The sequence below is a fragment of the Vigna umbellata genome, chromosome 2, assembly GCF_029865625.1.
Source record: "Vigna umbellata cultivar VRB3 chromosome 2, Vumbellata_1.0, whole genome shotgun sequence".
NCBI lineage: Eukaryota > Viridiplantae > Streptophyta > Magnoliopsida > Fabales > Fabaceae > Vigna > Vigna umbellata.
The window spans coordinates 8541365-8569014 of record NC_142166.1 but is presented as its reverse complement, the minus strand read 5'-3'; the positions used below and the strand labels follow the sequence as shown (position 1 = coordinate 8569014).

The following is a 27650-nucleotide window of genomic DNA, read 5'->3' as shown; positions in this document are numbered from 1 at the left end:
TAAAGGTTTTGCCAAATAAGTCACACACAATCATTACTAAGTCAAAAGCATTTATTGCATCTTGAAACCTCAAATGAAATAAGAAGTTTTTTCATATTGAAGAGTTTCACAATGGCTACAAAAATATGTGCAATGATTTTTTTTCTTCTCAAGACCTTTATATAAAAGATATTGTTGAAGAAGCAAATGGTTAAGACGTTGATACAAAAACGATGCACAAGATCTTAATATTAAAACCATGTAGTTGTGAGGAAGAATATCGTTTGTGTTTGATTAGAAAACTAGTAAAGAAAGTTTAATCGTGTAAACAAAGTAAGATGTAGCTACTCTCTAGTGAGTGAAATTTTTGATCTTTTGATTACATCTTAGATAGTTATTTTTCTTAAGGAGCTATTGGTTGAAGAATACTCTTACAAGTTAACCAAGAATTGCTGCGTTTCAAAATAATACTCGGATTATTAGTCGCGAGTAGCTGAGTGTTCAAGGAATACTTTGTGGGTTAGCCAAAAGTGACTATGTTCTGAAAGAATAACCAACAGGTTGTCAAGAGTGACTGCGTTCTAAAATAATACTCATACAAGTTAGCCAAAAGTAGCTACAAGCTAAAATAATACTTTCACTTATATCTTGCAATAGTAGTTTGTATAATTGATTTAAAAAGTTTTGAAATACAATTCAACCATCCGTTATCGTATTTCTGTCATTTTCCACACATATGTTAGGTTAAACAAGACACTTGCAACTAATAGGATCCAATGATCATACAAATATGTTTTTATAATTTCTTATTGAAGCACTATACCAAAACCAAGCAAACAGTTTACTGAACTTTGATTTAACAAAGCTTTTTGAGATAATTAGATGTTCATAGGGCTGTTTCTTGAGACCTCCATTAAGTAGGATGTGTTCTCAATATTAACTCAATGAAATCAAAGTGTACTATATAGACCGACCAATCTATACCTCACTTGTTCAATCAAATGCATAGAAAGTCAACTCTGAAAATTCCAACACAAGTTAGACCGAACAGACTCGTACCGATGACTCTTCGATATCTTGCACATCAAATATTTTACAATTTGATTAACAAGGAAAATACATGCTTAGATGATATTGGGCCGTGGTTGGGCCAACCCTAATCAAAAGCTCATTTCGAAACCTATAAATATATGGGAGTTGCTCCCTCCACCCCCACACATCTCTTCCTCCACCTCCCCTTTACTTTTTTGCCCCTTCCTCCACCTTTTCTTTACTATTTTGCCCCTCAGTAAAATTTTACTTTTAAAATTATTGTTTTTTAATTTTATTCATTTATAACATATTTAATTGATAACCTACGTAGTTCCTTGTATGAGTAAAATATTTTTCTGCAAAGCTTGGTGATCGTGAAAAGAATTATCAAGCAATCTTCCTCTTGTTCTCGGTACAGTAGGTGGTGCAGTGCGTTTATGGTGTAGTGTCCTTGTCGTGGTTCCTCTCCAGGTACGTAGTCATAATCCTTCCTATAATCCTAAGCCCTAAAGCCTTCCCATACTTCCAATAATCCTTTTAATATCCAAGCCTATAATCCTTGCATGAGCCATAAAATAAAAACGAAACGAAAAAGCAACGCTGCCTCTGGACGGATGACATCCTTCAACGGATGTCAACATCCGTTTAAGGCGAAACGGATGTCGACATCCGTTTTGCCTTAAACGGATGTTGACATCCGTTTAAGGATGTCATATGTGGCCTATAGGTATCGACCCAACATGCAAGTAGGACAGCGTACGAGAAAGAGTTCAGACAGCTCTGGTTTTTGTGTTGCTCAATGGAAGAAGCACCTGAAGAACCATCACAATCGCGAGAATCTTGGCGAGATCACCAAACTTGGATAACGTTACGTCTCTACAATTCTACATTCCACAATTGAAATTTTTTTATTCCCTTTCTTTCAATCCTTAACATCTATCACGCTTTTCAGCACACAAGACATTCTCAGGGAAAAGCTGATCACAGAGGACAGTTTCTCATGGAAATTATCCAGCGAAGGTGAACTTGGTTATAAGAAGGGAGAAGAATTGAGATGCGTTGGTGGGGTTGACATTAGCTTTTCAAAGGATGATCCATCAAAGGCATGTGGCACCCTTACGGAAATGGAGAAATGGAGAAGAAGCTTTACGGAAGAGTTCATACATCCGTTTCGCCTATAAGACCTATAATTGTCATTTTAGAAGGATATAATTGGCATTTTAGAAAATTGGGGAGGTGGAGGAAGAGATGTGTGGAGGTGGAGGGAGCAACTCCCTAAATATATATATAAGGTAAAGAGGTAGGTGATTGCATTTTTTGGAAATTTAAGACCTATTTGTGATCATTTATTGGTAACTATAAACTAACTTCAGCGTCAGAATACCTTTAACAGGTATCCACTTGCTAAAAATTGAACTGCATTATAGAAAACAAACAAAATATTAGAGGAGGAGAGATAAATTGAACTAAATGAAAATGTTTAAAGTTTGAAGGTATAGTTTTCGACCTAACTTATCAAAACAATAATAACTTAAGCATCAAAATACTTTAACATGTATCCACTTGCTTAGAATTGAACTGCACTAGAAAAAACGAACAAAATATTAGAAAGGAGAAATAAATTGAACTAAGTGAAGAAGTTTAAAATGTTAATGTATAATTTTCGATCTCACCTACCGAAACAATAATAAATAAGTTTTTATTTTTAATTTTAATTTTATAATATAAGTAAATAATGATTTAGAAGAAAATAAAAAATTAAGATGCTTATCGATAATTTTTTAAAAAAAAGTCAGTAAAACTCTCACCACCGTGACCGGTCCAGTTATGGCAGATTTTGCCGTAAAAATATTATTTTATATTATTCATTATTTGGTCGCAGAGGGTCCATTTATATGCGGACTTTTGCGCGAACCTAGATAAAATTTTCATTTATTTCGCGTACCAAGAGTGTGAAAACTCGATTCGGGTCGGGTCTTAAACGGGTCATCGGCTCACCACTTCTAATCCTTGAATATGGAAGAAGATAGTCATCCTTCAATCTTTCGTTTCAGTGTCATTCAAGGTAAACCCCTTCCTTTTACCTTCTTGCTTTTACTCGTTACTCTCTCCCTCTCTAAACCCACATTTTCTTTCCCTCTTTGTTTCTGATTTTCAGTGTAAAGTTTGTACCTTTCGAATCATTGGATGGTTCTGGATATGGAGAAGAGTATATACACATTTCTCACTGTGCACCGTTGGGAGTCACTGAACTGTATGAAATATAGATTGGCTTCCCTGAGGCCTGTTCATGGAAGGTTGGCTCTGAAATTTCTCAATTGGGTCATAAAGCAACCCAATTTAGAGCTAAAACATGTCACTCATATCATCTGCTGTACTACCCACATACTTGTTAGAGCTAGAATGTACAACTTTGCCAAAACAACCTTAAAGCAAATGTTACAACTGCCTATTGGTTTGAACTCTGTCTTTTATGCTTTGATGGATACGTACCCCATTTGCAACTCAAACCCAGCTGTTTTTGACCTCCTGATTAGGGTTTGTTTGAGGGACAAGATGGTTGGAGAGGCTGTGCAGACTTTCTACTTTATGGGATTTCGGGGACTGAAGCCGTCTGTATATACTTGTAACATGGTGTTGGGTTCCCTTGTGAAGGAGGAGAAAGTTGATATGTTTTGGTCCTTTTTCAAAGAGATGCTTACCAAAGGGATTTGTCCTAATGTTGCTACATTTAACATATTGCTGAATGCGTTGTGCGAACGGGGGAAGTTTAAAAGTGCTGGCTTTCTCTTGAAGAAAATGGAAGAAAGTGGTGTTTATCCGACTGCCGTCACTTACAATACCTTGCTTAATTGGTATTGCAAGAAAGGAAGGTACAAAGCAGCATCTGAGTTGATTGACTCCATGGCATCTAAGGGTATTGGGGCAGATGTTTGTACATATAATGTTTTGGTAGGGAATTTGTGCAAGGAAGGCAGGAGTGCAAAAGGTTATTTATTGTTGAAAAGGATGAGAAGGAAAATGGTGTATCCAAATGAGATAACTTATAATACTCTTATTAATGGATTTGTGAAGGAGGGGAAAATTGAAGTTGCTGCAAAAGTTTTTGATGAAATGTCATCATTTAATTTGTCGCCTAACATTATCACTTACAATATTTTGATTGCTGGGCACTGTAGGATGGGCAACAATAGGGAGGCATTGAGATTGATGGATGTTATGGTATCATGTGGTTTAAAACCTAATGAAGTTACATATGGGGCTCTTTTGAATGGGCTATCCAAGCATGCTGAATTTGGACTGGTTTCTAGTATTCTTGAGAGAATGAGGATGGATGGGGTGGGAGTTGGTCACATTAGTTACTCTGCAATGATGGATGGATTGTGTAAGAATGGCAGGCTTGAAGAAGCTGTGCAGTTGTTGGATAATATGATAAAAATTTCTGTTAGTCCCGATGTTGTTACATTTACGGTTCTCATAAATGGATTTTTCAGGGTGGGGAAGATAAATAATGCAAAGGAGATTACGTGTAAGATGTATAGGACTGGACTTGTGCCAAATAGTATTTTGTGTTCAACATTAATCTACAATTATTGCAAAATGGGATATTTAAAAGAGGCATTAAATGCTTATGCAATTATGAATCGTAGTGGTTATGCTGCTGATCACTTTACATGTAATGTGTTGGTTGCCGCTTTCTGTAGATGTGGAAGACTTGAAGAGGCTGAGTATTTTATGGAACACATGAACAGAACTGGTCTTGATCCTAATTCCATTACTTTTGATTGTGTTATAAATAGTTACGGAAATTCTGGTGATGTGTTAAAAGCTTTTTCTGTATTTGATAAAATGAATTGTTTAGGCCATTTGCCAAGTCAATTCACGTATGGGGGTCTATTGAAAGCACTTTGCAGAAGTGGACATATTAATCAAGCATGGAAGCTTTTCCATAGACTTTGTTCTGTTCCTAATGCCGTTGATAATGTAATATTCAACACAATGCTTACTTCTACATGTAGATCAGGAAATTTATCTGATGCAGTTGCCCTTATTAATGAGATGGTTACAAATGATTTTCTGCCTGACAATTTTACATACACTAATATTATTACGGGGCTGTGCAAGAAGGGTAAAATAGTTGCCGCACTCCTTTTGTCAGGAAAGGCAATTGAAAAGCGATTATTATCTCCAAATCCTGCTGCGTACACCAGCTTAGTCTATGGACTTCTTAAGCATGGACATTCAAGGGCAGCTTTCTATATTTTTGAAGAAATGCTAAGCAAAGGTGTGGAGCCTGATACTATAGCATTCAATGTGATAATAGATTATTACTTAAGGAAAGGGAAAATGTCGGAAGTCAATGATATTCTTTCAACAATGAAGAGTAAAAATGTATGCTTCAATTTGGCTACTTACAACATCCTACTACATGGATATGCAAAGAGGAATGCAATGGCAAGTTGTTCTATGTTATACAAAGACATGATCAGAAACGGTTTTCTACCAGATAAGTATTCATGGAACTCTCTTATTCTTGGGTTTTGTAATTCCAAATCATTTGATGTTGCTATTAAAATTTTAAGATGGATAACACTGAAAGGTTTCATAACGGATTGCTCTACATTTAACATGCTTATTTCCAAGTTCTGTGAAAGGAATAAGACGAAAATGGCCTACGATCTGTTATATCAAATGAATCAGTTTACAATAATTCCCAATGTAGATACATACAATGCCCTTTTTAATGGACTCGTTAGAACTAGTGATTTTGATAAAGCCCATTGTGTTTTGCAAGCCTTGTTGGAAAGTGGTTCTGTTCCTACAATTAAACAATATATTACTTTAATCAATGGTATGTGTAGAGTTGGGAACATAAAAGGAGCATTGAAACTTCAAGATGAAATGAAAACACATGGTGTCAGCTCCCACAATGTTGCAATGAGTGCTACTGTTAGAGGGCTTGCAAATTCAAAGAATATAGAAAATGCTATTTGGGTTCTTGATTTGATGCTTGAGAGGCAAATCATTCCAACTGTTGCTACTTTCACTACATTAATGCACGTCTGTTGCAGAGAAACGAATGTTGCAAAAGCTTTAGAATTGAGGAGCACAATGGAACATTGTCATTTGAAGCTTGATGTTGTTGCGTATAATGTTCTTATATCTGGCCTTTGTGCTAGTGGAGATATTGAAGCAGCTTTTAAACTTTATGAAGAGATGAAACATAGAAATCTTTGGCCTAATACGTCTATATACATTGTTCTTATTGATTCTCTCTGTGCTGGAAATTATCATACTGAAAGTGAAAAACTTTTGAGGGACATACAAGCTAGGGAACTGGTTTCTTTTAATTCATGTGGAGGAACCAAAAGATTGAATGAATTATTGATTATTGCTAGGAAAAAGTTAATTCATTTGAGAAACAAAATGAGAAGAAAGTTTGGTTGATCGCACTGTGCTTTTTCTTTTCCAGAATATGTATTGACTGATGAGGCTGACCAACAGTTCTGTTACTCATACAGATGCGATATTCCTATACGGTTTGTATTTCATTCCTCCAGTATCATTCTTTTGGTTTCTTGAAAATTTGATTCTTATCTTTTAGTATACTTCATCCCTTCTGAACTCTTTTTTTGGTTATTCTGCTTCAGTTTGTACTTTATATGAACAAAATTCCTCTTCTCGGTATAAGGTTTTTGAGAGTGTTAAGAGAATACATTCACAAGGCTTTTAGTTTTGCTCAGCTTCTTTAGTTTCCTTCTTAACTAAATATTGTAGCATGATTAGCATGATATATGATCTTGAAAATTGCATTTTTTACTCAACAAAGAGGCTGTTTGCAGTAAAATAATTAGCAATGTTAACTATCAGCAGAGTCTGTCAATTATCATGGAAGTTATAATGGCTGATATTCAAATCTGAATTTTGCAGGTCGGTTCTTTCACTGGGTCAGTTCAATTTTCAAAAATATGTTCCTTCAAGCAAACTGTGCTCAGTTAAAATCCTTTGAGAGACACCTGCATCGGAAATCCTTGTATGCCCTGGGCTTTTGTTTAGAGTTTCAGGTAACACTGAATAATACTTTACACTGAATAATACTTTACATTTTAGAGTTTCATCTTGACTTTTATACAACTTTTTCATTGCCTGGTGGTGACTTTTAGCCGTGTTATCGAAAAATGATCACGGGGGATTTTGATGTCAGACTTTTTGATGGCCACCACAACATGACAGTACCAAATCGGGTTTTGCATGGCTGCTCATAACAGCCGCATTGGTTGTCGGAGTGGCCATGACAGAATTTGTAAACCGGATGGCACTCCTCTGCGTAAGGATGAAGAAGTCCCATGTCAGTGCAACCCAACCCCATCCGAGGTACTGAAAACCTTAGTTCTTTTTTTTCTCTTTTGTTTCTTTTTTGGGATAATGCATATTGGGTCAGCCCAATAGTGTTTCTCTTTAAAACAAAGGGTTGGGCCATACAACCTGATCCAAACCCTAACAACCACAAAAAAAATTTAGAAAATCTACCTTAGATTTTGTTGTTATTTTAAGTATAGAACTTGAATTTGGTGATGGTTTGATTTGTTTTATTGTTCTTTGAATTTCTAGACATGATATTTGATTTTGAATGTTGTTTTGAAACCAAATAACTGAAGTTTTTTTTCTAAAATTTGCAATATAGAGCATAACCTATGTCAATTCTCAGAGGACATTGATTGTATTCCGTCTATAATATTCTTCTCTTACAAATTGAATTAAGGGGTTTAGGGGTTGAAAAATATAAAACAGAAGTTCAGACTGTAAAACAATTTGAAAAACGAAACATATTTGAACATTGTGTGTAATTTGAAGAGCTGGAAAGTCAAATTGTAGATTTAAGAATCAAATAATTCCTTTTATATAGTTCTTCAAAGATTCATATCCAAGTTTTAACAATTGATTTAATCAACTAAACCAATAATACGAATCCAATTAAAATATCATTAAATCAAGGCTTAATAACACTGATGGTCCCAATTTTTGTCAGCTTTATTTAAAATGACCTCATTTTTTCAAAATGTTCAATGTAGTCTTAAAGGTCGTAATTTGTGTTCAATGTAGTCTTTTTTGCAAACGTCGTTTAAATCGTTAACGACACTTTACCAATAAATGAATTACATGGCAGTTATTGGCTGACGTGGCTAGGACCAGAATTGACTAAGGATGGTCGCGCCAATGAGGGCTTGACATGTGGCAACCTTTTTTCTTCACCCAAAAATTAGGGTTTCAGATTTGCATCTGCAGATTGGGGAAAAGCTTGCTTCGCTGCCGTCACGCGGGAATAGGGTTTTTCTTTCACGGCGGATATGGTGAACTTCGTGATAGTTGGTTTGCTTCTAGGTTTTTATTCTGCAGGTGAATGAAGAAGGCGCGGTGTAGAACCTTGCAGAGAGGCGCTGGTGCGATTTGGGTTTGCGTTTCTGCGATTTGGGTTTTGCTCGCGAGAGGTTGATGATGATGTTGGTGGCTCTTCACCGTTGCGGCCCGAATCGCGCTTCTGGTTTGAAGTAGATTTTTGGTTCTATGGGTTTTGATCTTCTGTGTTTCAGGTTGGTGGTGGCTGGTGGAGAATGAAGAAGCTTCACGACGTTGCTCAAAGGCGCGAGGAACTCGCGATTCGGTTTCGCGATGCTTGTGGCGAAGCGTTTGGAACAGTGGCGCGACCATCTGGTTAGGGTTTCGAAATATCTGATGATGGAGGTGCGAAGATGGTGGCTGGCCGTGAGGGTGGCGGCGACGATTAGGGTTAGGTGGTGGCTAGGGTTTCTGTGTAGGGGAAATTAGGGTTTCTGGAGGTAGGAGATGATGATGACGTGTCAAGGGTGATGTGTCACTGATTGCACAACTAGACATTTAGCCGTTAACGATTTAAACTGCGTCTGCAAAAGGGATTAAATTGAACACAAATTACGACCTTTAAGACTACATTGAACATTTTTAAAAAATGAGGCCATTTTGAACAAAACTTACAAAAATTGGGACCGTGAGTGCTATTAAGCCTTAAATCAAATATGTACCTAAATATAATTAAACCAAATTTCCTATCTATTTGGGCAGATGGATTTATATTTCAGGCCTTATCAATACAGCCGGTAATAATTACTGGGATGTACCATTTCCAATTGATGAAGCTTCTGTGTGACTATCCGTGATTCTTCTAGTGCTTCTCCCTTGGCAGTGTTCTTAACCCAAGCTGTTCAAAAGGATTCAAATTCAAAGAATGAAGAATCACCTTCTCTACTTCCTGGTTTTTCCTTCAAAAGCTTTTTCTCATACAGGAAGTACGTTGATATTTAGAGAACTGAAGATCCTGAGTTGAAATTGCTGCAACCTTACAAATGCTCGTGGGATAATGCAACTTTACAAATGCTGGGTGTTAGTTAGAGCTGATTAAAGAATTACTGTTAATTAAGAATTTGAGACCGGCCTTGGCTAATTGGTACCGTGGAAATCTCTTGTTCCTTAAGTTGCAAGTTGGTAAATGCCCATTAATTTTCATGCTACCCAATGACTTATCCATGGATTCCTGCTTGTCACTTCCAAAGCTAATTGGTCTGTATTATTCTATCTCTCTTGGGCATGTTATTGTGGAAATGGAAATAATACACATAGCCAAAGAAAATTATCTAATTTCACCAGTGTAGGGATGACCAATATTTGAATAAAAAATTATTTGCAACGTGTAGGGATGAATAACGTTTCTTATATAAACAGTTGAATGTTATGTTAGCTTTCAAGGCGGGAAAGACTCCAAGTGGTACAAGTCATAAGACATGTTATGCCAAAGGACAAATCCTCAAATAACTGACGTTTTTCGATGGAGAAAACTATTTTTCTGTTTTTGTTGCTCCAACGCCGTGCTTTTCCTCCCTCCCCCAGGTTTGTAAAAGCACTCAGAAGTTGTAGTACAAAATCATAGGAGATTATATTGAGAGAACCATCTTCAAAATTCTAAAATCTTTGAAATCATTTGAAGCATATATAAAAATACTTAAAGATAAGATTGTCGTTTTACTAACTTTACTGCAGTATGTATATCCCAATCGCTCAAGGACAGCAAAATTGAACTCATACAAAATGAGTTGGAGATTATGTAGTCCCATCTCTCAAAAGAACTCACAGTGAATAATCTATAATCTTTGAAATTACATGGAGCAGATAGAAACAAACATTTGGACAGTAAGAATGATGAATTACTAACTCAAGAAACAATCAGCGTTTAACTTCATTGCCCGTATGTATCATGTTCACCGAAGCTTTGAAATGAATGACCTTAACTAAAACCTTTCAGGTTTCAACTTTGAAGACATTCATGTTGTTCACTTGAGGTTTTCTTCATCATTATTTAAAGAATGTGAGTACGATTTTACATACACCAGTTACATGAAATCCGCTGGAATAAACAATAAATATACATTCATAGAAATAAATTATGGTAAAGAAGGCGTGAGAGAAGGCTTTGTTACTTTGAGTTCTCCACAGTCACTGATATAAACAGTCGTAAGAGGCCTGTTCCATATGTTGCGTGCATTCTGAGCCCTTCCATCTCCGAAAAATTCAGCCAAGTCATTAAACTGGCGAATTCTCTCAGATGGTTGGTAGGTAGGAATGGAAGCTATCGCTGTGATGACATCCAATCCTGCAATAGATTCATTTAAATGCTCAGCACTTCATTGGTGACAGATAAATCAAAATTCGTATAATGTAGTACCCAAACAGGTAAAATATTTCAACATTTCCCCAACTGATTTCTGTCATCAGAACAATAGTTTAAAACACAATATGGTCAAGTGTTATTAGCACTTGAAGGTACAAGACATTAATCTTTTTTTGTTAGTTACTAAGCATATACTCTGTACCCAATCAAACGCTTTGTGTAGCATAATAGATAGGTTACTCTCCTCAGGAAAATCTCTTGATATATAGGAACAAGATGAGTAGATACGACTCGATAAAATCTTCGGTGTAGTCCTAAACAATAATTCTCTGAACAGGCCTTTACTAACAGTCCCAACATACCATTAGAGTAATGCCGTGGTCGTGGAGTTTCTCTGTGTTCTTCATACTACCATCACTTTTCACTCAACCATAAAGAATTGCAAATATAATAGGCTTTGTCATAATAGATGCTTCCAATGATTTTCAAACAAATATTTACATACACAAATTCTCAGAAATAATATAAATTACTCAAAATTAATAACATTCATAATTAATAGTAAAATGTGATAGATGTCTTTTAAAAAATAAGTAAAACACTAACAGAAGTCATATACAAGTTTCCTATATTGGAATTATAAGTCATCATTTTCTAAATTTTAGTTCTCTCGCCATTATTACATCTTTAGATTTCAGTTTTGGAATTGAGCTCGAATCAATGCCTGTACTAATTGTTATAAATTTTTAAAGTCAGGCACTTTAGAGAATTAAATTGAAGATCCTCTCTAAAGCAGATACAAAGCTTCAAGAAATTATCCTATTGCCAAACTTCAGTATCTTGATTAAACAAACTAACATTATCATTAGCTTTACCTTCGAGAACTGTTCCGAAGACAATGTTCTTGCTATCCAGCTGGGGGCAAGGTCCGGGTCCAGTGGTGATCAAGAACTCAACATTCCGGTACTCAGGATCGAGCTTAACATCGTCGTCGTCGTCGTTTTCGGAGAGCGAGAGTGAAACGACGCCGGGTCGGGAATGGGTGAGCGCGAAGGCCTTGGCGTCGACGGTCTCGGTGTTGCGCGGCAGGTCGCGCGGCGGGCGGACCTCACCCTTGTCTGGGCGACCCTGGCGGCCAGCGAGGAGGTACTGGCCGGGAAAAACCTTGTGGACGAGCGTGTTCTTGTAAGAAGATGACGTGGCGTTTGAGCCGAGGCACACTGACTTAAAATTTGAGACGGTTAGGGGAACGAGATTACCGAAGAGGCCCAAGACAACGCGGCCCAATAGCGTGGAATCGGAGCAGATGGGGGAGAGGGTGTTGGCGCGGTCGGGGAGGAAGTTGTTGGGGCAGAGGCTGAAATCCATGAAGACGCGATCGGTGACGGTCGGGGTGGGAGGAGGCGTGGAGGTGAGGGAAAGGGTGGTCGTCGTGGTGGTTGTGGTGGAGAGGAGGAGGAGGGAGCGCCGTGTGAAGTGGTTGTGGAGAGGGAGAGAGGGCGGTGGTGGCGGTGGTGGTGGGAGAGAGTAGGCCATCGAGGTTCATTGTTGGATTTGGGCGTGGGATGGAGAACTTGCAGGGCTCTCTGTGGGGTCCACCTTGGATTGGATAAAAGATAATGCGAACAATAACAACGTAGGAAATTGCCAACTAATATATAGCCTTCAATTTTTAAATAATTTTGAATTTTGTTTTTAAAATAAATAATTAAATTGGCATTTAACTATATAACAATTTATATTACCGCTTAAATGATTAATAATAACGTAAGAAATTGCCAACTAATATATAGCCTTTAATAGTTTTAAATTTGTTTTCTAAAATAAATATTAAAATCGACATTTTAATTCTATAACAATTTATATCATCACTTAACCGTGCAAAATAAAATTAATATTGTATTTGAATTCACACATTTAACATTAAGGTTGTACCGTGGATGAGTTTTTCTATTTAATTTGAATATTTTAAATATATTTTTAGTTTTTGTAGGTAAAATTAAAAATTAAAATTTATTTTTATCTTAATCTTTCATATTTTGGTCTACAAACTTTAAACATGAATTAATATGGGATTCTTTTTTAATTAAATTGTGTTGATTTTTTAATGTGTTAAATGTATTTTAGGATGATGTTTGAATTGTTTACACCATTTTGATACATTTGAATTCAACAAAACAAGAAAAATCAACGTCATTAGATTTAAAGAAATATATATATATATATATATATATATATATATATATTTGCTTTTAAAATTTGAAGATAAAAATGTATTAAACTTTCTCATATAAACTAGTTCTAATTTTATATCAAAGTTTATAGACCAAAATCATATTTAATCTAATACGGATCTTCGTTTTGGAGTGTTCAAATCAATCATTTTTCTTTTAAAAAAAATTATTACTTCTTACCATTTGATTTGTTTTACTAAATATAAGTTATTTTAATTATGAAAATATTTTTTCAAGATCTTAGTAATTATATTTCATGATGAGAGTATGATTTTTTTAATAAAAAATTAATTATAAATGTCAAATATAAGATATAACTATTTCCAATAAACTAGAACTTACTAATATAGGATGATTAAATTATTCAAGTTCTTTTCATAGTTATTTTATCATTTATAGACAACAAAATTATTTCTTAGATATTTATTCTCCCTCTAACAATGTAGATGCTCTATTTATAGCCATCAACTACTTAAAATGAAATCCTTTCAAAGAATAAAATTTTATAAGAATGTATTATGTAATTAAAGGAATTCATTCTTATAAAATGAGTCATTAATTATATGAAAAGATTTGAAAAGGTCTAAAGATCACTATAGTTATTTGAAGTCACCTTTCATAAGATTTGTCACATTTCATAAGATTTGTGACAAATGGATTATAATAGTCTTCGAACAATCTATAGAAGAATCCTCTAGTGATACTATACCACATATATTCCAATATTTTTCTATCATATAAAGGTAAGAGTCCATTATATAACATCAAATCAAATGTCTATATTGTATATGAATAATTTAAGATTAGATGAATCTCTCTTGGCTAAATTGTCCAAATATCTATGAAATAAAATATTAACTGTAGAAGAATTTTCAAAAATATTTGCACACTTAATTTGAAAACAAATATAGGTAAATTGTCTACCCACTAATGTGTACTAGCTCAAAAAGTTTTCTAAAACATCTTAGTAAAACTTATGCAAGAATAGATTGGATAAGTAATATATGCCAACAATAGAAAGTGAAATGAATAGTTGTTTTATAGTGGTTCATTTAATTTAACTTACATTTAGTGAAAACAATGGAGTCAGACAAGTGTAGGTTTGAGTATATGCATTTTTGTTCTTAAAGTAAGAAGTAATCCTTATCCTCACTCTTATAGAATATGAAATTCGTGTCTTTGTATCTTTGTTTATATTCTTTATCCTACTATCTCAAATAGTAATTAAATAATTTTCTTACAAAAAAATCACAACAAATAAAACATGATACTATTAAGGATTCAATATCAAAATTCAAGCAACAAATCATAATTGCATAAATCTTACAATATGTTGCAAATAACAATTACAAAAATGTTAAGTAATTATAGAAAAAAGTAAACAATTACATATAATAAATTTGATGACAACTACAACATTTATTATTTTTATAAGTGTTAACAAAGAAAGTGCATTGAGAATTTGAGTGAATTTGGTGGATATTGAATGGGTTGAACTATAAACATGTAAAATGAGAAAAAGTTGTATAGTAAAAAACAAATTCTTCTAATGAAACAAAACTTAGAACTAGAGAGAAAAGCTAGAAAAGACAAGTTGTTTAGCTTACTTAATGAAGTAAGAGCTTACAAGATCGAATGTCTTTAGGTTTTAGGCTATGGACATGAGTCTAAGATTACATTAGAGTATTTCGATGAATAATGAGTGAAGCTTGTTAATTCAATGAAACAATAATTACACATAAGAACAAAGTTGCTTGATATAATCCCAACACACTTTATTTTATTGAGTTATCCCTTTTACTTTGAAGTTTTTGATCATCATATTTTACAATCAAATCGTTTTAATTACAAATGCAAATAATATCACAAGTTTTGATAAAAGTTAATCAAATATTTGTGAATACAATACTTGGTACTACAATTGAATCAATATACTTACTCGTGTGATTATTCCTAACTCGAGAGGTCATAAATGTTCATAAGGGTTGTTTGATGGTTTTCAAATAGTTCATAAAGAATTTTATAAACATTTGAAAGTGTTTGAATTTGCGCTAACAACTTGTGTTTTTAAGCTCTTATCATTTGGTGAATGATGATTTTTCTTTGTAATTATTTCTTTTATTCTAAAAATATCAAAGTGAAACATGTAAAGTAAAAAAAAAGAGGATATGTGTCAACATATTCTTAGATAAACATGATAATTTATTCATGGGATTATCATTAACTTTAGTGTATTATCTTCTTTTTTCCTTGCTTTAAAGTCATTTCTCTTTTCTTTTCTCATCGTATATGCTTTCTAATTTTCAACAAAAGTGTGGTGTCTCTTTTTAAAGAGGTTGTAGTTTTCCTACAAGATCTATTCATTTACACTTGCAACAAAGACTACTTCGACTCACTAGAAAAAAGTAATTTTGAAGGAGTAGAAAATAAAACTCTCATGGAAATAATTAGCAACAACATAAGCCACGTTTTGCATGTAAATTGAGACATTTGTTTTTCTTCAACTTAACATGACCAATGAGACTCATTCTCATTTCCTAGACTCTGCACCATAGATCAATCGATATTTTTCCTTCTCATTCATCCTCCATTACAATTTTCACCGACTATCTCAAATGTAATGTTGTTGCACTAAGAATGTCAAGAATAAAGAAGAGATTAAAAATAAAAAGATAACTTGTAATTAAATGCAAGCCAAAAGGAAATATGGGATGTGACCTCTTATATCTAAAAGGTTACATTGAACACATAATTCATTTTATTATTATAAAATTCAAATTTTATATAAATGAGAAAAATGATGAAAAAGAGACATCTATAGTGACAAATTGTATATGATAGTAAATTTAAATTACTTTACCACGTCACTAAGGTTCAATGTCACTAACGTAAGGAAATAAATAACTTAGTTTAAGCATAAAAATGCGAAAATTTACTGTGCACAAAAAACACGTATAAATCAATGGAAATTTACATAATAATCAAGGTAAAACTCGCATTTTCACTTTCCTTACTATACAACTAAGATTTTGTAAAAAAATAAATATTAATTAAATAACATAATATTTATGTATTAAAATATAATATTTTTATGCATTAAAAATTTATAATGAATTTTAATTTATCAATAAATTACATCATTTATTCTTTTTTATAAACTTTAATATCATATTTCTTCGTTTCTCATCATTTTTCTCTCAATTAAAACAATTTCAGTCTCACCTCTATTTTTTTTAAATTCAATTTCCCAAATTCATTATCCCAAACAAGTGCTTAAAATATTGCAAGTAAAGTGTGAAAATATAATAAAGAATAATAGTTTTTTCATTAAAATAAGTATTAAAATATTTTTGTTTTTGGTACAATAAGAAAAGGAACCTATAGTCAAAATTTTCAATTATATTAGTTTGGATTAAACTACAATAATGTTTAAGGCAGTTAAACACCTAATTGTCTTTTAGTAATTTGTTTATTAAAAAATAATAATATGATAATATATAATTATAATCTTTTTACTCTTTATTTATTACTTTGTAAATCTAAATCTTTTATTAATTTTTTCAAAGTCAGTTGCATATTAGTGTTTTTTTAATAAACACATGTTACAACTATTAAAAATCAAATATATGTTTGATTATATTAAGTGAACTAAAGCAAAACTAAGAAAAGTAAAAGCTATTTTTATTGAACTAAAAACAAAATAATGTTAAACTTAGATTTTGGTTTAGATAATAATGATTAAATAAAAGGTAACTATTAATTCATTTTGACCTAAAAATCTAATTCAGTGCAACCTATTTAATAATTATTAATTAATAAGTTTTAGGATAAATATTGAATTCATTGATAAAAGTTAATATTAGAAAAGCATTTTGAAGAAAGTTTAAAATAAAAATTTTTGAAAAGAAGAAATTTATTAAGAAAAATAAAATTTTGTAGCGGACTGAAGAGTGAAGAGATATTGTAGGGGCGTAATAAGTTAAGAAAGAATTTATAAACAGGAAATCTCACTTTATGAGGCAATGTCAATGGTTAAAGCTGACATTGCATTGTCTTCATGCGTTTCTACAATTCTATCTCTGACTTTCACTACTTTCAATTTTTTTCACATTCCTTCTCATCCTTCAAATATGGCTGATTACAGGGGTTCTAATATTTTCAATCTCTCATTAGCTAACTTTAACTGAGGGAGTAGTAATTATTTAAATTTTATACTAATATTTAAATTAAACGTGTCAAAATTATATAAACAATTAAAATTCCATTCTAAAACATATTTAGCACATTAAAAAAATTTATAATTAAATTAAAATAACAATATTTATTTATCTTTCAAATTTTAAAATCAAAATATATTCAAATTCGAAACTAACAAGAATTCTATCAAACTAATACAGCCTCTTCCATTCAGTCTTGATAAAAATTATGTCAAGATAAGAAAATTTCAATTTCAAATCTTTAAAATCATATAATCTTATCACAAATTCAATTTGAAAAATACTTTAAATTAAAGTCTTACAATTTTGTTTGAAACGACTTAACTAGTGTGATAATTTATTTGAAATGTATCTAGTTTGATAATTTAAAAAAAAAATCAGCAAAATAATGGTTTTGGCGATAATCAGTGAAAAAGTAAGAAATTTGTGGAAGTATGGATTGGGAGACATGAGAAACAGTAGCAGTGAGGTGAAAGTTGAGAGGACCACTCTCATTTTTCCTTCTTTTATGTTTTTGTCTTAACCTAGAACCACGGCTGGGGACCACAAACAGTTCCGCGTGACCTCTGTCTCTTTTTATTTTCTTTTCTCTTTCATCTAAGAAATAGGTTCAGCCGCCGGCACCTCTTATCTTCCATCCTTCTCTGTTCACTTGTCTTCTGTTCTGTGTTCTGTGTTCTGTGTTCTGTTGTGTTGCAGCCCCACCACCACCCTCTACTTCGCAACCTAAATCATTCACCTTAGGCCCGCACTCCTAAATCTTCTGCAGTACTATGTTGTGGTCCATGAAACCTCCTTAGGACACGTGTCGTTCCTGGGTGCTCACGTCCTTTTCGGGTTGGGTAGTGCCCAGCCCACACTACTGCTACTCTTCTCATACGTCCTTTTGGGGTTTGGGTCCGCCGAGAATAATGCTCTATCTTTTCTTTTTTACAGCAAAAATATTAATAACACATCATCAAATCGAATCTTTCCTTTTTAACTAAAGTAAAAGTAAAAAAAATACATGTATAAAAATTTTATAGTTTTATAAAAACGTCTCAAATTAATTTTCTTTTCTAATTTTCTTCCTCCTTACTGTTTTTCTCTATCATACCAAATACTCATAAAAAATATTTCACATATCTCTATTTTTTACATTTATTTAATATTATTTTTATTCATATTTTACTTTCTTTTTTATTAAAAAATATAAAAATTTACATTTTTTATATCGAAATGTGGAAATAAATGTAAAAGTGTCATGATATTGTTACTTAACACTCATTCTGGCGTAATTCATGATTACCAAACAAACAGCTTTCACCCATTCTTTTCCCATTTTCTCAATTCTCAACATATACATTCTTTTTAGAAAACAACTGGAGTGGACAAAATATATTTTCTACTACATTTTTATTGTTCTGATTTGTAGGACGAAAAGAAATAAGTGTAAGTTTATGTCATAAATAAATTAGATTTTAAAAAGAAAGAAATGACAGAAAAAATATAGAAAATCATACACTTGAATTATATATATATATATATATATATAATTGTGTATCTCTGTGTGTCTTTTCTTTTCTTTTTACGTACGTAAGTTTGTTTGATAAAAGAAAAACACTTTTGATAGTAAATCTCCAAATCTTATTAGATCTTTCAAAATTTTATTATTTTTATTTAGATTTAAAAAGAAATAAAAATAAAGCACATGGTTATGTTTTATTTATTTCTACACTGTACTTGGTTATCTTCCCGGGAAAGATTAAATAGATGATTAAATAACATATCATCTGGGTCTTTCCAATTGTGTTGGAATGATATAATAAAGTGTAAGAAAAATTGTATATAATTTGATAGACACTATTTCCATATAATAAAATAGTCTCATACGTAAATGTATTTTTAAACAAATTATATATTAATTATTAAAGTACTCTTTAAACATAAAATTGTAAAACAGGGAGTCATAGCAAAGATGAATAATACTTCCCATAAAATGTTTTTAGGGATGAAACAAATTTAAAATCAAAACATTAATATTGAATGTTGGAAAAGAGTGTTGGTGACATTTAAAACTCATTTTCACCTATAGTTTTGAAATTACTGTTTCTTAAAACATAATAAATGTGACATTTTCAATAACAATCTGAATAGGCATTATATAAATACAATATGATAATGATTGTATATAGAACTATAATTATTATCACAAACACATCCCATTTAAATTTATATGTTATTACATAAACATGTGTCATCATAAATACAAATCCTAGATTCGATATTAATGCATTCAACAAATAATCATCAATACAATCAAGATATATTTAAAAACTATACAAAGTACAACATGATAATGTAAACTAAACTTCAAAAACTATCAAAACAAAAATGATAGAGAAGAGCAACAAGTACGAGAAAGGAACTAGTGGTAACAACACAATCAATAAAACTTTTGAAAAACAATAACACAAACAATAATAAAAATAATAAAGACAATAACTAGTGACACAATTTTAATGAAGACCCATAATAGGATAATGTGAGTTATGGTGATAGAAGTGAAATATGACCCACAAGAAAGAAGGAAGGAGAAGAAAAAATAAAGAAATAAAAAAAACGTAAGTAAAAAATATTTAATTTAATTATATTTTAGATAATATAAAATTCAATGATATAGTTCCTTAATGAATATATATAACAATGAACTAATAATAACCACTATCATATAGTTGACAAAATAACGGTTAAATTGTGTTTGCCATATCATATATATACAACTTCTATTAAAAAATAATAATTATTATATATTTAATATTAATTAAAAAAATACTATTTATCAGTTTTTTTTTATAACAATCCTTTTATAACTATTGTTGTGTGATATTACTAAATAATATTTTTGCAATAGTGATTAAAAAAATTAAAATCACAAAATGTCAACAAATACTTATTCCATACTCTTAATTTAGAGTTTAAAGCTAATTTATATATATCATGTTTTTTATAAAAAAAATCACGATGTTCAAGCTAATATAAAATATTATATTTGAAGTGTTAGTTATATTGAAGTTTTATCGTAATAATATTTCTATAAAATGTTGATTGATATACTCTGTTAAGTGAAAAGGAACAAAATTGTAATTTTCAACAGCACTAAAATATCTAAATTTTGTCTGTTTATACAGGAAAGAGAGAACATTCAAATGAATATAGTAAAAAGAGATATTTTCCTTCCACTCTAGAAAGAAAGAACAAAAAAATGCTTGTAGAATACACAAACGTAAAAAGGTCCTGATCTATATTACCTATCAGCTCTTACATAGATATTTTAATTATTGCATTTTTCACATATTTTTCTTGCTAAATTATTTGAAAGCATCTTTATTTTTTATGTTCTATTGTGTTTATCTGTAATATAGTTTTTGTAATACAGTGCATAGAAGACTACAGACGAAGAAGGTGAGTGAAAAAGTAAGTTGAGTTCCCAATAATCTGTCGTATAAAGGGTTCTCTGCTGTGGTTTCCTGTACCTATAATTCTTAGATTACTTACTATTTTCCAATCTCGCGCCAATCCCTACGATGAACCTACCATCATCACCTATTTTCTACCCTATTCTGTGTCTATTTATTTATTTATTTATTTATTATTATTATTATTATCACTGTTTGGTGCAGTTAGGATTTAGGACTGCTTCATGGCTTCTCAAAAGTCCGCATCTTTGGATTATAATAATTTCCCATCAAACAGTAAAACCGATATTTTGTCCCTATTTTTAAACATATCTTTGCCTATCACAAACACGTCGGCACACTACTGTGTCCTCTCTCCCAACCATTTCCTAACACCAAACATTACTTAAAACTACAAATAGGATTATTCTATTACCATAATCAAACAAAATTAACATAATTATAATTATAATTATTCCGGAGTTATTAGCTGCCTCCAACATCATTCATCAAACCTTGTCTTATTACTCCAAAATCTCCAATAAGGTGGTACCACAAATTGCTCCACGTTATCACCAATCCCACCCTCCATCCTCTCCCTCGGTCTTCGTGTCAACACTTCCAAAAGTCTTCCCCTTCACCAAATCCCTTCTCCTTCTTCTTCTAACTACTCCCTCTTATGCTCCAACTTCCGTTTTCAGTGTCATGAAATCCAATTAAATGTGCTGCCAGAGGGAGATGCACTCAAAGAGAACACAAGATTAATCAATTGGGTATCTAAATAATGGCTTTTCACGACCATATGGCGCACGAAATCACGTTTCAGCCCTTCACCGAGGACCAGCAGATGGGTCAGGGCAGAGACATGCAGCGGCTGCTGCCGCTCTCCGCCGGAGCACCGACATGGCTCAACGGCAACAACGCGGCCACGCTTCGGCAGCAGAATTTCCTCCACCTGCAACCGGAGTCGGCAACGGCGCAGCCTAACGACGACGTTCGTGGGGGCATAGATCGGAACCGGACGGAGAGCAACTCGGAACCGGACGATTTGGCGGAATACAAAGCGGACATTCTGGGACACCCGCTTTACGATCAACTCCTATCGGCTCACGTCTCGTGTCTGAGGATCGCCACGCCCGTTGACCAGCTTCCACGGATCGACGCGCAGCTTCAGCAGTCGCAGCGCGTCGTTGACAAGTACTCTGGCCTTGGAAACGGCGTCGTCGATGACAAAGAGCTTGATCAATTCATGGTTAATTTGCTTCCTTTCTCTCTCTCAACCTATCATTATTTGCTTGGTTACTATAGCTTCATCATATTCAACTATCAACCCTACTCTATGATTAAGGTTGTTGTTTTCTGTTCCGGTACGCTAATCCACTTCCCAATGACTTTGATGATTTGATACAAGACCGTGTTTGTTTTCTTTCGGTTGTTGTTTCTTTCTTTTCCAAACTGAGCTGCTTTTCGGTTGTGTGAATTTGTGATGCTTTGGCTAATGTCATTCAGCAAGCATTCTATACAACTTTAATAATTATATTATTTTTTAATGGTTTAATGTAATAAATTAAGTAATATCTTCTTCCATGAGGGTACTATTTTAATCTTCAACTTGAGTGCATTAATCATCCTGTGCTTATTTTAGTTCTTTTTTATCTTTTTATTTATCGTATAACATTTTTTTATTGTTCATGAAGTTTGTCTTTGACTACAATCCTTTGTGTTTTATTTTTACTGTTCATTCGGCTAAGCTTAGAGGACCTTCCTGTCCTGATTTTCCGGAATTTGTTGTCTGCAGTTTGAAAAAAAATAAAAGAAAGGGTAATGTATGTCTGTTACGGTAAAACAGTGACCCGATTGTAGGTGCAGAATTCACGAAATGGACAAAAAGAAAACAAGAGAGAGAGAGAGGGGAGAGAAAAAGTAACATTTCTTCTACACATTGGACGGTTGTACTAGTAGTGAGAGTAAATGAATCTGATTTGTTTTGGTGTAATGTAATAAAAGAGATTAAAGGGTGCATGGTCGTGTTCCCTTGAATTCAAGGTGTGGTTTTTATCTTCTAGAATCTTAATCTTCCCTCTTCTTAGTTCAACATGTGTTACACTTGTTAATTCTTTTATGGCCGAATACTTAATGTGGTGGTTACAAATTCTTAAATTCTAGTAGCATAGGTTGTCACATAACAACTGGAAGAAGAAGCTCTCACCAAGTTTTGTCGACCCTTTCCCTCTCGTATACGTTATCTGTTTGCCAACTGCAAAATAATGAAGTCATGGGACCTAATTCGTTATTATAGTTGTCTTCCAGTGAATTTCACTTGGCCTATCTATTTATTATTCACGCACTACTTCATTCATTTTCAGCCTTCAATATTCAAACTTCATAATCACTTCACACAAGACAAGCCCAGATCATCAACAATTTCAGTACTAAAATCTTTTCAATATTTAATTAATGCCTATGCATTGACCGATACATATTCATTATGTACCTTATTAGTACTGTAACCAGTTCTTTACAAAAAAAAAACAGAAAAAAAAATTGAATTTTTGAATTAACATATTCCATTTCCCTTCTTCTAAATGTTTTGTTTGGAATATTTTTAATTAGTTCCCATGATTGAGTTCAGTTTTCAGGAAGTAGTCTTGTGCTTGTTTTAAGCTTCTTTACAAGTTTTGGTCTTGTTTTTGTTGTAGACGCATTATGTTATACTGCTCTGTGCTTTCAAAGAACAACTGCAACAACATGTCCGTGTTCATGCCATGGAAGCTGTTATGGCTTGTTGGGAGCTTGAGCAATCTCTACAAACCTTGACTGGTACGTTTCAACTATCATACAAATCTTTGTTTGAATCCTTCGTGTTAGTTTTTGTGCTTTTTAAATTGTTATACCCTCTTTGTTTGTAAAAAGGTATAGGAAAGAGAAACAATAAAAGTATAATTTACAGGCTTATTTTTAGCAATTAGTTTTCTCAAAAGGGGAAGGGAGGTCTATTTCACTAAGACAAAAACATGATGTTATTCCTTGTATAAAAGTTGAGTGAATGAATTAAATCCAGAAAAGGAAGAAAGAAGTTTTTTATAAATAAAAGTCTGTCATCATGTTTAGTAAAGTATAAGTGTTGAAATAATAAAATAAATGAACATTCTTAAGCTTTTAAGAATGTCTTTAAACTGGATATGAATAATTGAAAACTAGTTAAAACAATGGTTCAAGATTTAGCAATTTAGTAATACTTTTTAATTTTACAATGATGTAATGGGCATAACGAGTAAAAACATATTTGTTTGAATATATTTCTAGGTCCAACTTATGTTTAATATTTTCTGAAACATTATTATTTATATTACGTACTGCGACACCCAATATTAGACAAATTTTTTAAGGCAATATTAAACAAAATTATTAAATGAACAACATGGCATTGTGGGAAATGAGATGTCAACCTAAAACATAAACAATATTCATCAGAAGATCTCATCCTTAACAATATGTAACGTGTCTTTCGCCATACTGAGGTTGTTGATTCTTTTTTAGGAAATGAACTCAAGTGCTTCAAAAGGAATCAAATTGCGAGTCCAGAACAACGTTGGCTTTGGATTTTTAGTTAAAAAAGAAAACTTTTCCAACTTTCCATTTTGAACCACTTAACTCCATTTTTTATACCAGTTTTTTGGGCTCGGTTTTCTACAATAACTATACCACTCTCGTGTCTGATTCCCTGTGGAACTGCTCTGACCATTAGTCCAGTCCCATCTTTTTAGCAACCAGGTTTTTAGAGTAACAATGCTGCATGCCGAAAATATTACATTATTTCTACGTTTTATTTGCTTGATTAGAAAAAAAATATGTTAAAATGTTAAATAATGTGATCCATTAAAAAAAATAATAAATTTTTCACTATTTCTTATCCTTTTATGGTTTTAAGTTTCTAAACCAGACACATTAAGACTTAAAAGCGTAATTAATTACAAGGGTTTTCCTGCATGCTAGCGTGTTGATGGAGAGGACCAAGCATGCATGGCATGAATCTGGTGGGATGCTATCAAAATTTATGATTTCTGATTTCGTCTTTTTGCAAACTTATAGAAAGAAAAGTATGGAAACCATATATAGATGGAAGATTTAAAATGAAGGTATGTACGGTGCATGAACAGGTGTATCTCCCGGAGAAGGAACGGGTGCAACGATGTCAGACGATGAAGAAGACCAGGCTGAGAGTAATGCCAACTTATACGAAGGAAGCATGGATGGTGCTGATAGTCTCAGCTTTGGACCTCTTGTTCCCACCGAAACTGAAAGATCTTTGATGGAACGTGTCAGGCAGGAGTTGAAGCATGAGCTGAAACAGGTACTATGATTCATGATTCCATGATTTTACCATACCAGACATTATTATCATTGTTTTTCATAACTTGTTGGTCTGGACCAGGGTTACAAGGAGAAGATTGTCGACATAAGAGAAGAAATTCTACGAAAGAGAAGAGCGGGGAAGCTCCCAGGTGACACCACTTCGCTTTTAAAAGCATGGTGGCAGTCACATTCGAAATGGCCATATCCAACAGTAAGTCACCAATGATTGCTTGCACTCAAGAATGTGTATTTGAAAAAGCATGTAGAGAATTATATTACTCCATTGGTGTCAAGTCATATATATGTGGACCATCTTCGTTTTGAACTTTGTTATTTATAGTTTTTTGTGCCAATGACGATGAGGAGATAAGATAACTAGGTTGAGTGGAAGAGGATAAGATTATTATTGTAATTAACTATAAGGATTAATGTTTGTTGATCGATGATTGCTGACTTGTTTCAGGAAGAAGACAAGGCAAGGTTGGTGCAGGAAACAGGCTTGCAACTAAAGCAGATAAACAACTGGTTCATAAATCAAAGGAAAAGGAATTGGCATACTAATCCTTCGTCTTCTAGTGGCTCCAAAAGCAAACGCAAGAGGTCAGTTTGTAGTTTATTAGCCTCTTTTGTATCCACCACCGCATCATGCATATTATAATTGAAATTATTTATCTTGTTCTTTGATAACACACAAGAATAGACTCTACCCCACAAATTACAATTGATTATTTCTCATACAACAATGCTACTTTTGACATTAATTTTTTTTTTACTTCTATTTGATCTTATAAAAAATTGTCAAATAGTAATAACCGTTGTTTTAAATAACCTTTTTCTAATGAAACTTTGGCAAACATATCCCAACCTTTTGAGCCGGTTGTAAGACCTATCTTGAAACACAGCAGTTTATAATCTGATGGGTTTAGGATTGTTTCTTCATTTTACTTTTTCATAGGAAGTTTCATTAGAAAAAAGTAATGTAAACATAGATTTGGAAGCTTAATGTTATTTTTGTTTGGGCAGTAGTGGTGCAGGTGAAACAAGTAACCAGAGCTTCATGTGAATGGACGTTTGGCTATTCTTCATTATATGCAACAACAGACGGGAGCTTACAGGGAAAAAGATGAAACTGAAATGATGGAATATGGATGATGCTAAAGCATAGTTTGTGATACCAACATATATTTGGGAATTAATTGGTTGGTTCGATTGCACAAAAACCTAGTATTGTTGTATATGAGGCTGCTGAGTTGATACCTGATATTGTTGCTGCCATTATCTATTCGGTTCAATGGGTATCTTTGAATGCATGCTGATACGTATTTGTAATGTATTTACCTCACTTCAGAGTTCTTTTTTTTTTTATTATTTCCTTTTTTGCCTTTTAATAAAAAGCTAAGAATTCTTGAATATGCTGCTAATCTCTTTGATTTTTTTTTATACCAATCTCGTGCAATGTATCCATTATTGATAATCAGTTTTAAGTATAAAAGTGTCTTTTATATATATATATATATATATATATATATATATATATATATATATATATATATATTTAAAGATGATTGCTTAGAAAAATTAAAATTTTTATTTGAAGCAAATTGCAACTTGGAAGCAAATTGTCTCAAGCAAGCGGTGGAGGAAAAATATTTTCTTCGAGCAACGCAAATATTGAAAATATTTTAAAAAAATACATAAATTCAATCACACTTAAAACATTTATACTTTTTTGTTTAAAATCATATGTATATTTTTCTGTGAAAATATTCAAAATATCTGAATGTGAATTCTTGTGAGTTATTTTTGTTTAGGCTGCAAATGTCTGCCATTTTTAAATTAGATAAATACTTTTTTTTCAAAGGTTTTATAAGTTTGATGGAAATTAATCAATTTTGGTATTTAATAGGTAATTGTTATAAGGATTAAATATTATTCGTGATTATCAAAATTTTATTGTCTTCTTAAACATATGAGTAAGTTTGAATCATTTTTTTGTCTGTTGCGTAATTTTTAAAGTGAAATAAAAATTAATTACCTAATTAGAAAAATAAAATGACAGTAAGAATGCGGTTAAGTTATAAACAATGTAAAACAAACATATATATAGATTTGCTCAAATTGTAAATTATAAATAAAAATAAATTCCATAAGCATAAACACTATCAAAAAGAGGGCATGAAGGTAAACCATCGAAAAGTGTAATATGATTCATGAATTAAATGAACAGAAGCTTTAGTGTCTAAGTCTAAATTTCGAAGTAACACGATTTAAAAGAAAGATAAATAAAATTAAAGGAATTAAGAATGCTAATATGTAATTTGTAAATTAGAAGATAAACAAGATAATTGAAAAAAAAATGAAGAATCATGATAACAAACATTACAAAAGTATAATAAAAAACATATTTTATGATAACTTATCACGTGGAGTTTAATTTAAATTTTATGTGTTATAGTAAGTGATAAAATGACAATTTTGCAATTATGAAATATTTTACAGTTTAAATTTTAACAGACATAAAAAAGCGACCAAAGAAAACAAATCTCCATCAGTGATATAAAAAAACCACTCGTTCGTTTGAGCTAAAATACGATTATAATAATAATATAAATAGAAGTCACTTGAGTAAAAATATCAAATAGATTTTTCATTAAAGATTATTTGGAATAATCTAATTATAAGTGTAAGTTATATA

General features: G+C 32.4%; 3 protein-coding genes across 7 annotated transcripts; 2 read left to right on the top strand and 1 right to left on the bottom strand.

The window, feature by feature from the left end:
• Window positions 1-2938: 2938 nt before the first annotated feature.
• Window positions 2939-9557, top strand: LOC124828491 (PPR superfamily protein). Of its 4 annotated transcripts, none has more exons than XM_088105995.1 (5): window positions 2939-3076; window positions 3170-6551; window positions 6943-7076; window positions 7176-7386; window positions 9233-9557. In XM_088105995.1, exon 2 carries the CDS (start codon window positions 3199-3201, stop codon window positions 6457-6459), a length of 3261 nt encoding a protein of 1086 aa, XP_087962121.1. In that variant the 5' UTR covers window positions 2939-3076; window positions 3170-3198; the 3' UTR covers window positions 6460-6551; window positions 6943-7076; window positions 7176-7386; window positions 9233-9557. The 4 variants fall into 4 exon arrangements, with proteins under 4 accessions (XP_087962121.1, XP_087962120.1, XP_047157753.2 ...); XM_088105994.1 differs by having other exon boundaries at window positions 9112-9557; XM_047301797.2 differs by lacking the exon at window positions 9233-9557 and adding an exon at window positions 8180-8408 and having other exon boundaries at window positions 7217-7386.
• Window positions 9558-10247: 690 nt separating this feature from the next.
• LOC124828494 (Cyclophilin-like peptidyl-prolyl cis-trans isomerase family protein) lies at window positions 10248-12322 on the bottom strand. The gene is made up of 2 exons (XM_047301800.2): window positions 11587-12322; window positions 10248-10693 (listed from the first exon to the last, which is right to left on the bottom strand). The coding sequence occupies exons 1-2, from the start codon at window positions 12245-12247 to the stop codon at window positions 10485-10487; spliced, it is 870 nt and encodes a 289-aa protein (XP_047157756.1). The 5' UTR covers window positions 12248-12322; the 3' UTR covers window positions 10248-10484.
• Window positions 12323-21157: 8835 nt separating this feature from the next.
• On the top strand, window positions 21158-26365 carry LOC124828492 (homeobox protein knotted-1-like 13). 2 transcript variants are annotated; one of them, XM_047301799.2, is made up of 6 exons: window positions 21158-21851; window positions 23299-23419; window positions 24760-24953; window positions 25035-25166; window positions 25419-25555; window positions 25982-26365. In XM_047301799.2, exons 1-6 carry the CDS (start codon window positions 21384-21386, stop codon window positions 26016-26018), a joined length of 1089 nt encoding a protein of 362 aa, XP_047157755.1. In that variant the 5' UTR covers window positions 21158-21383; the 3' UTR covers window positions 26019-26365. The 2 variants fall into 2 exon arrangements, with proteins under 2 accessions (XP_047157755.1, XP_047157754.1); XM_047301798.2 differs by having other exon boundaries at window positions 21161-21851; window positions 25979-26365.
• The last annotated feature ends 1285 nt before the right edge of the window (window positions 26366-27650 follow it).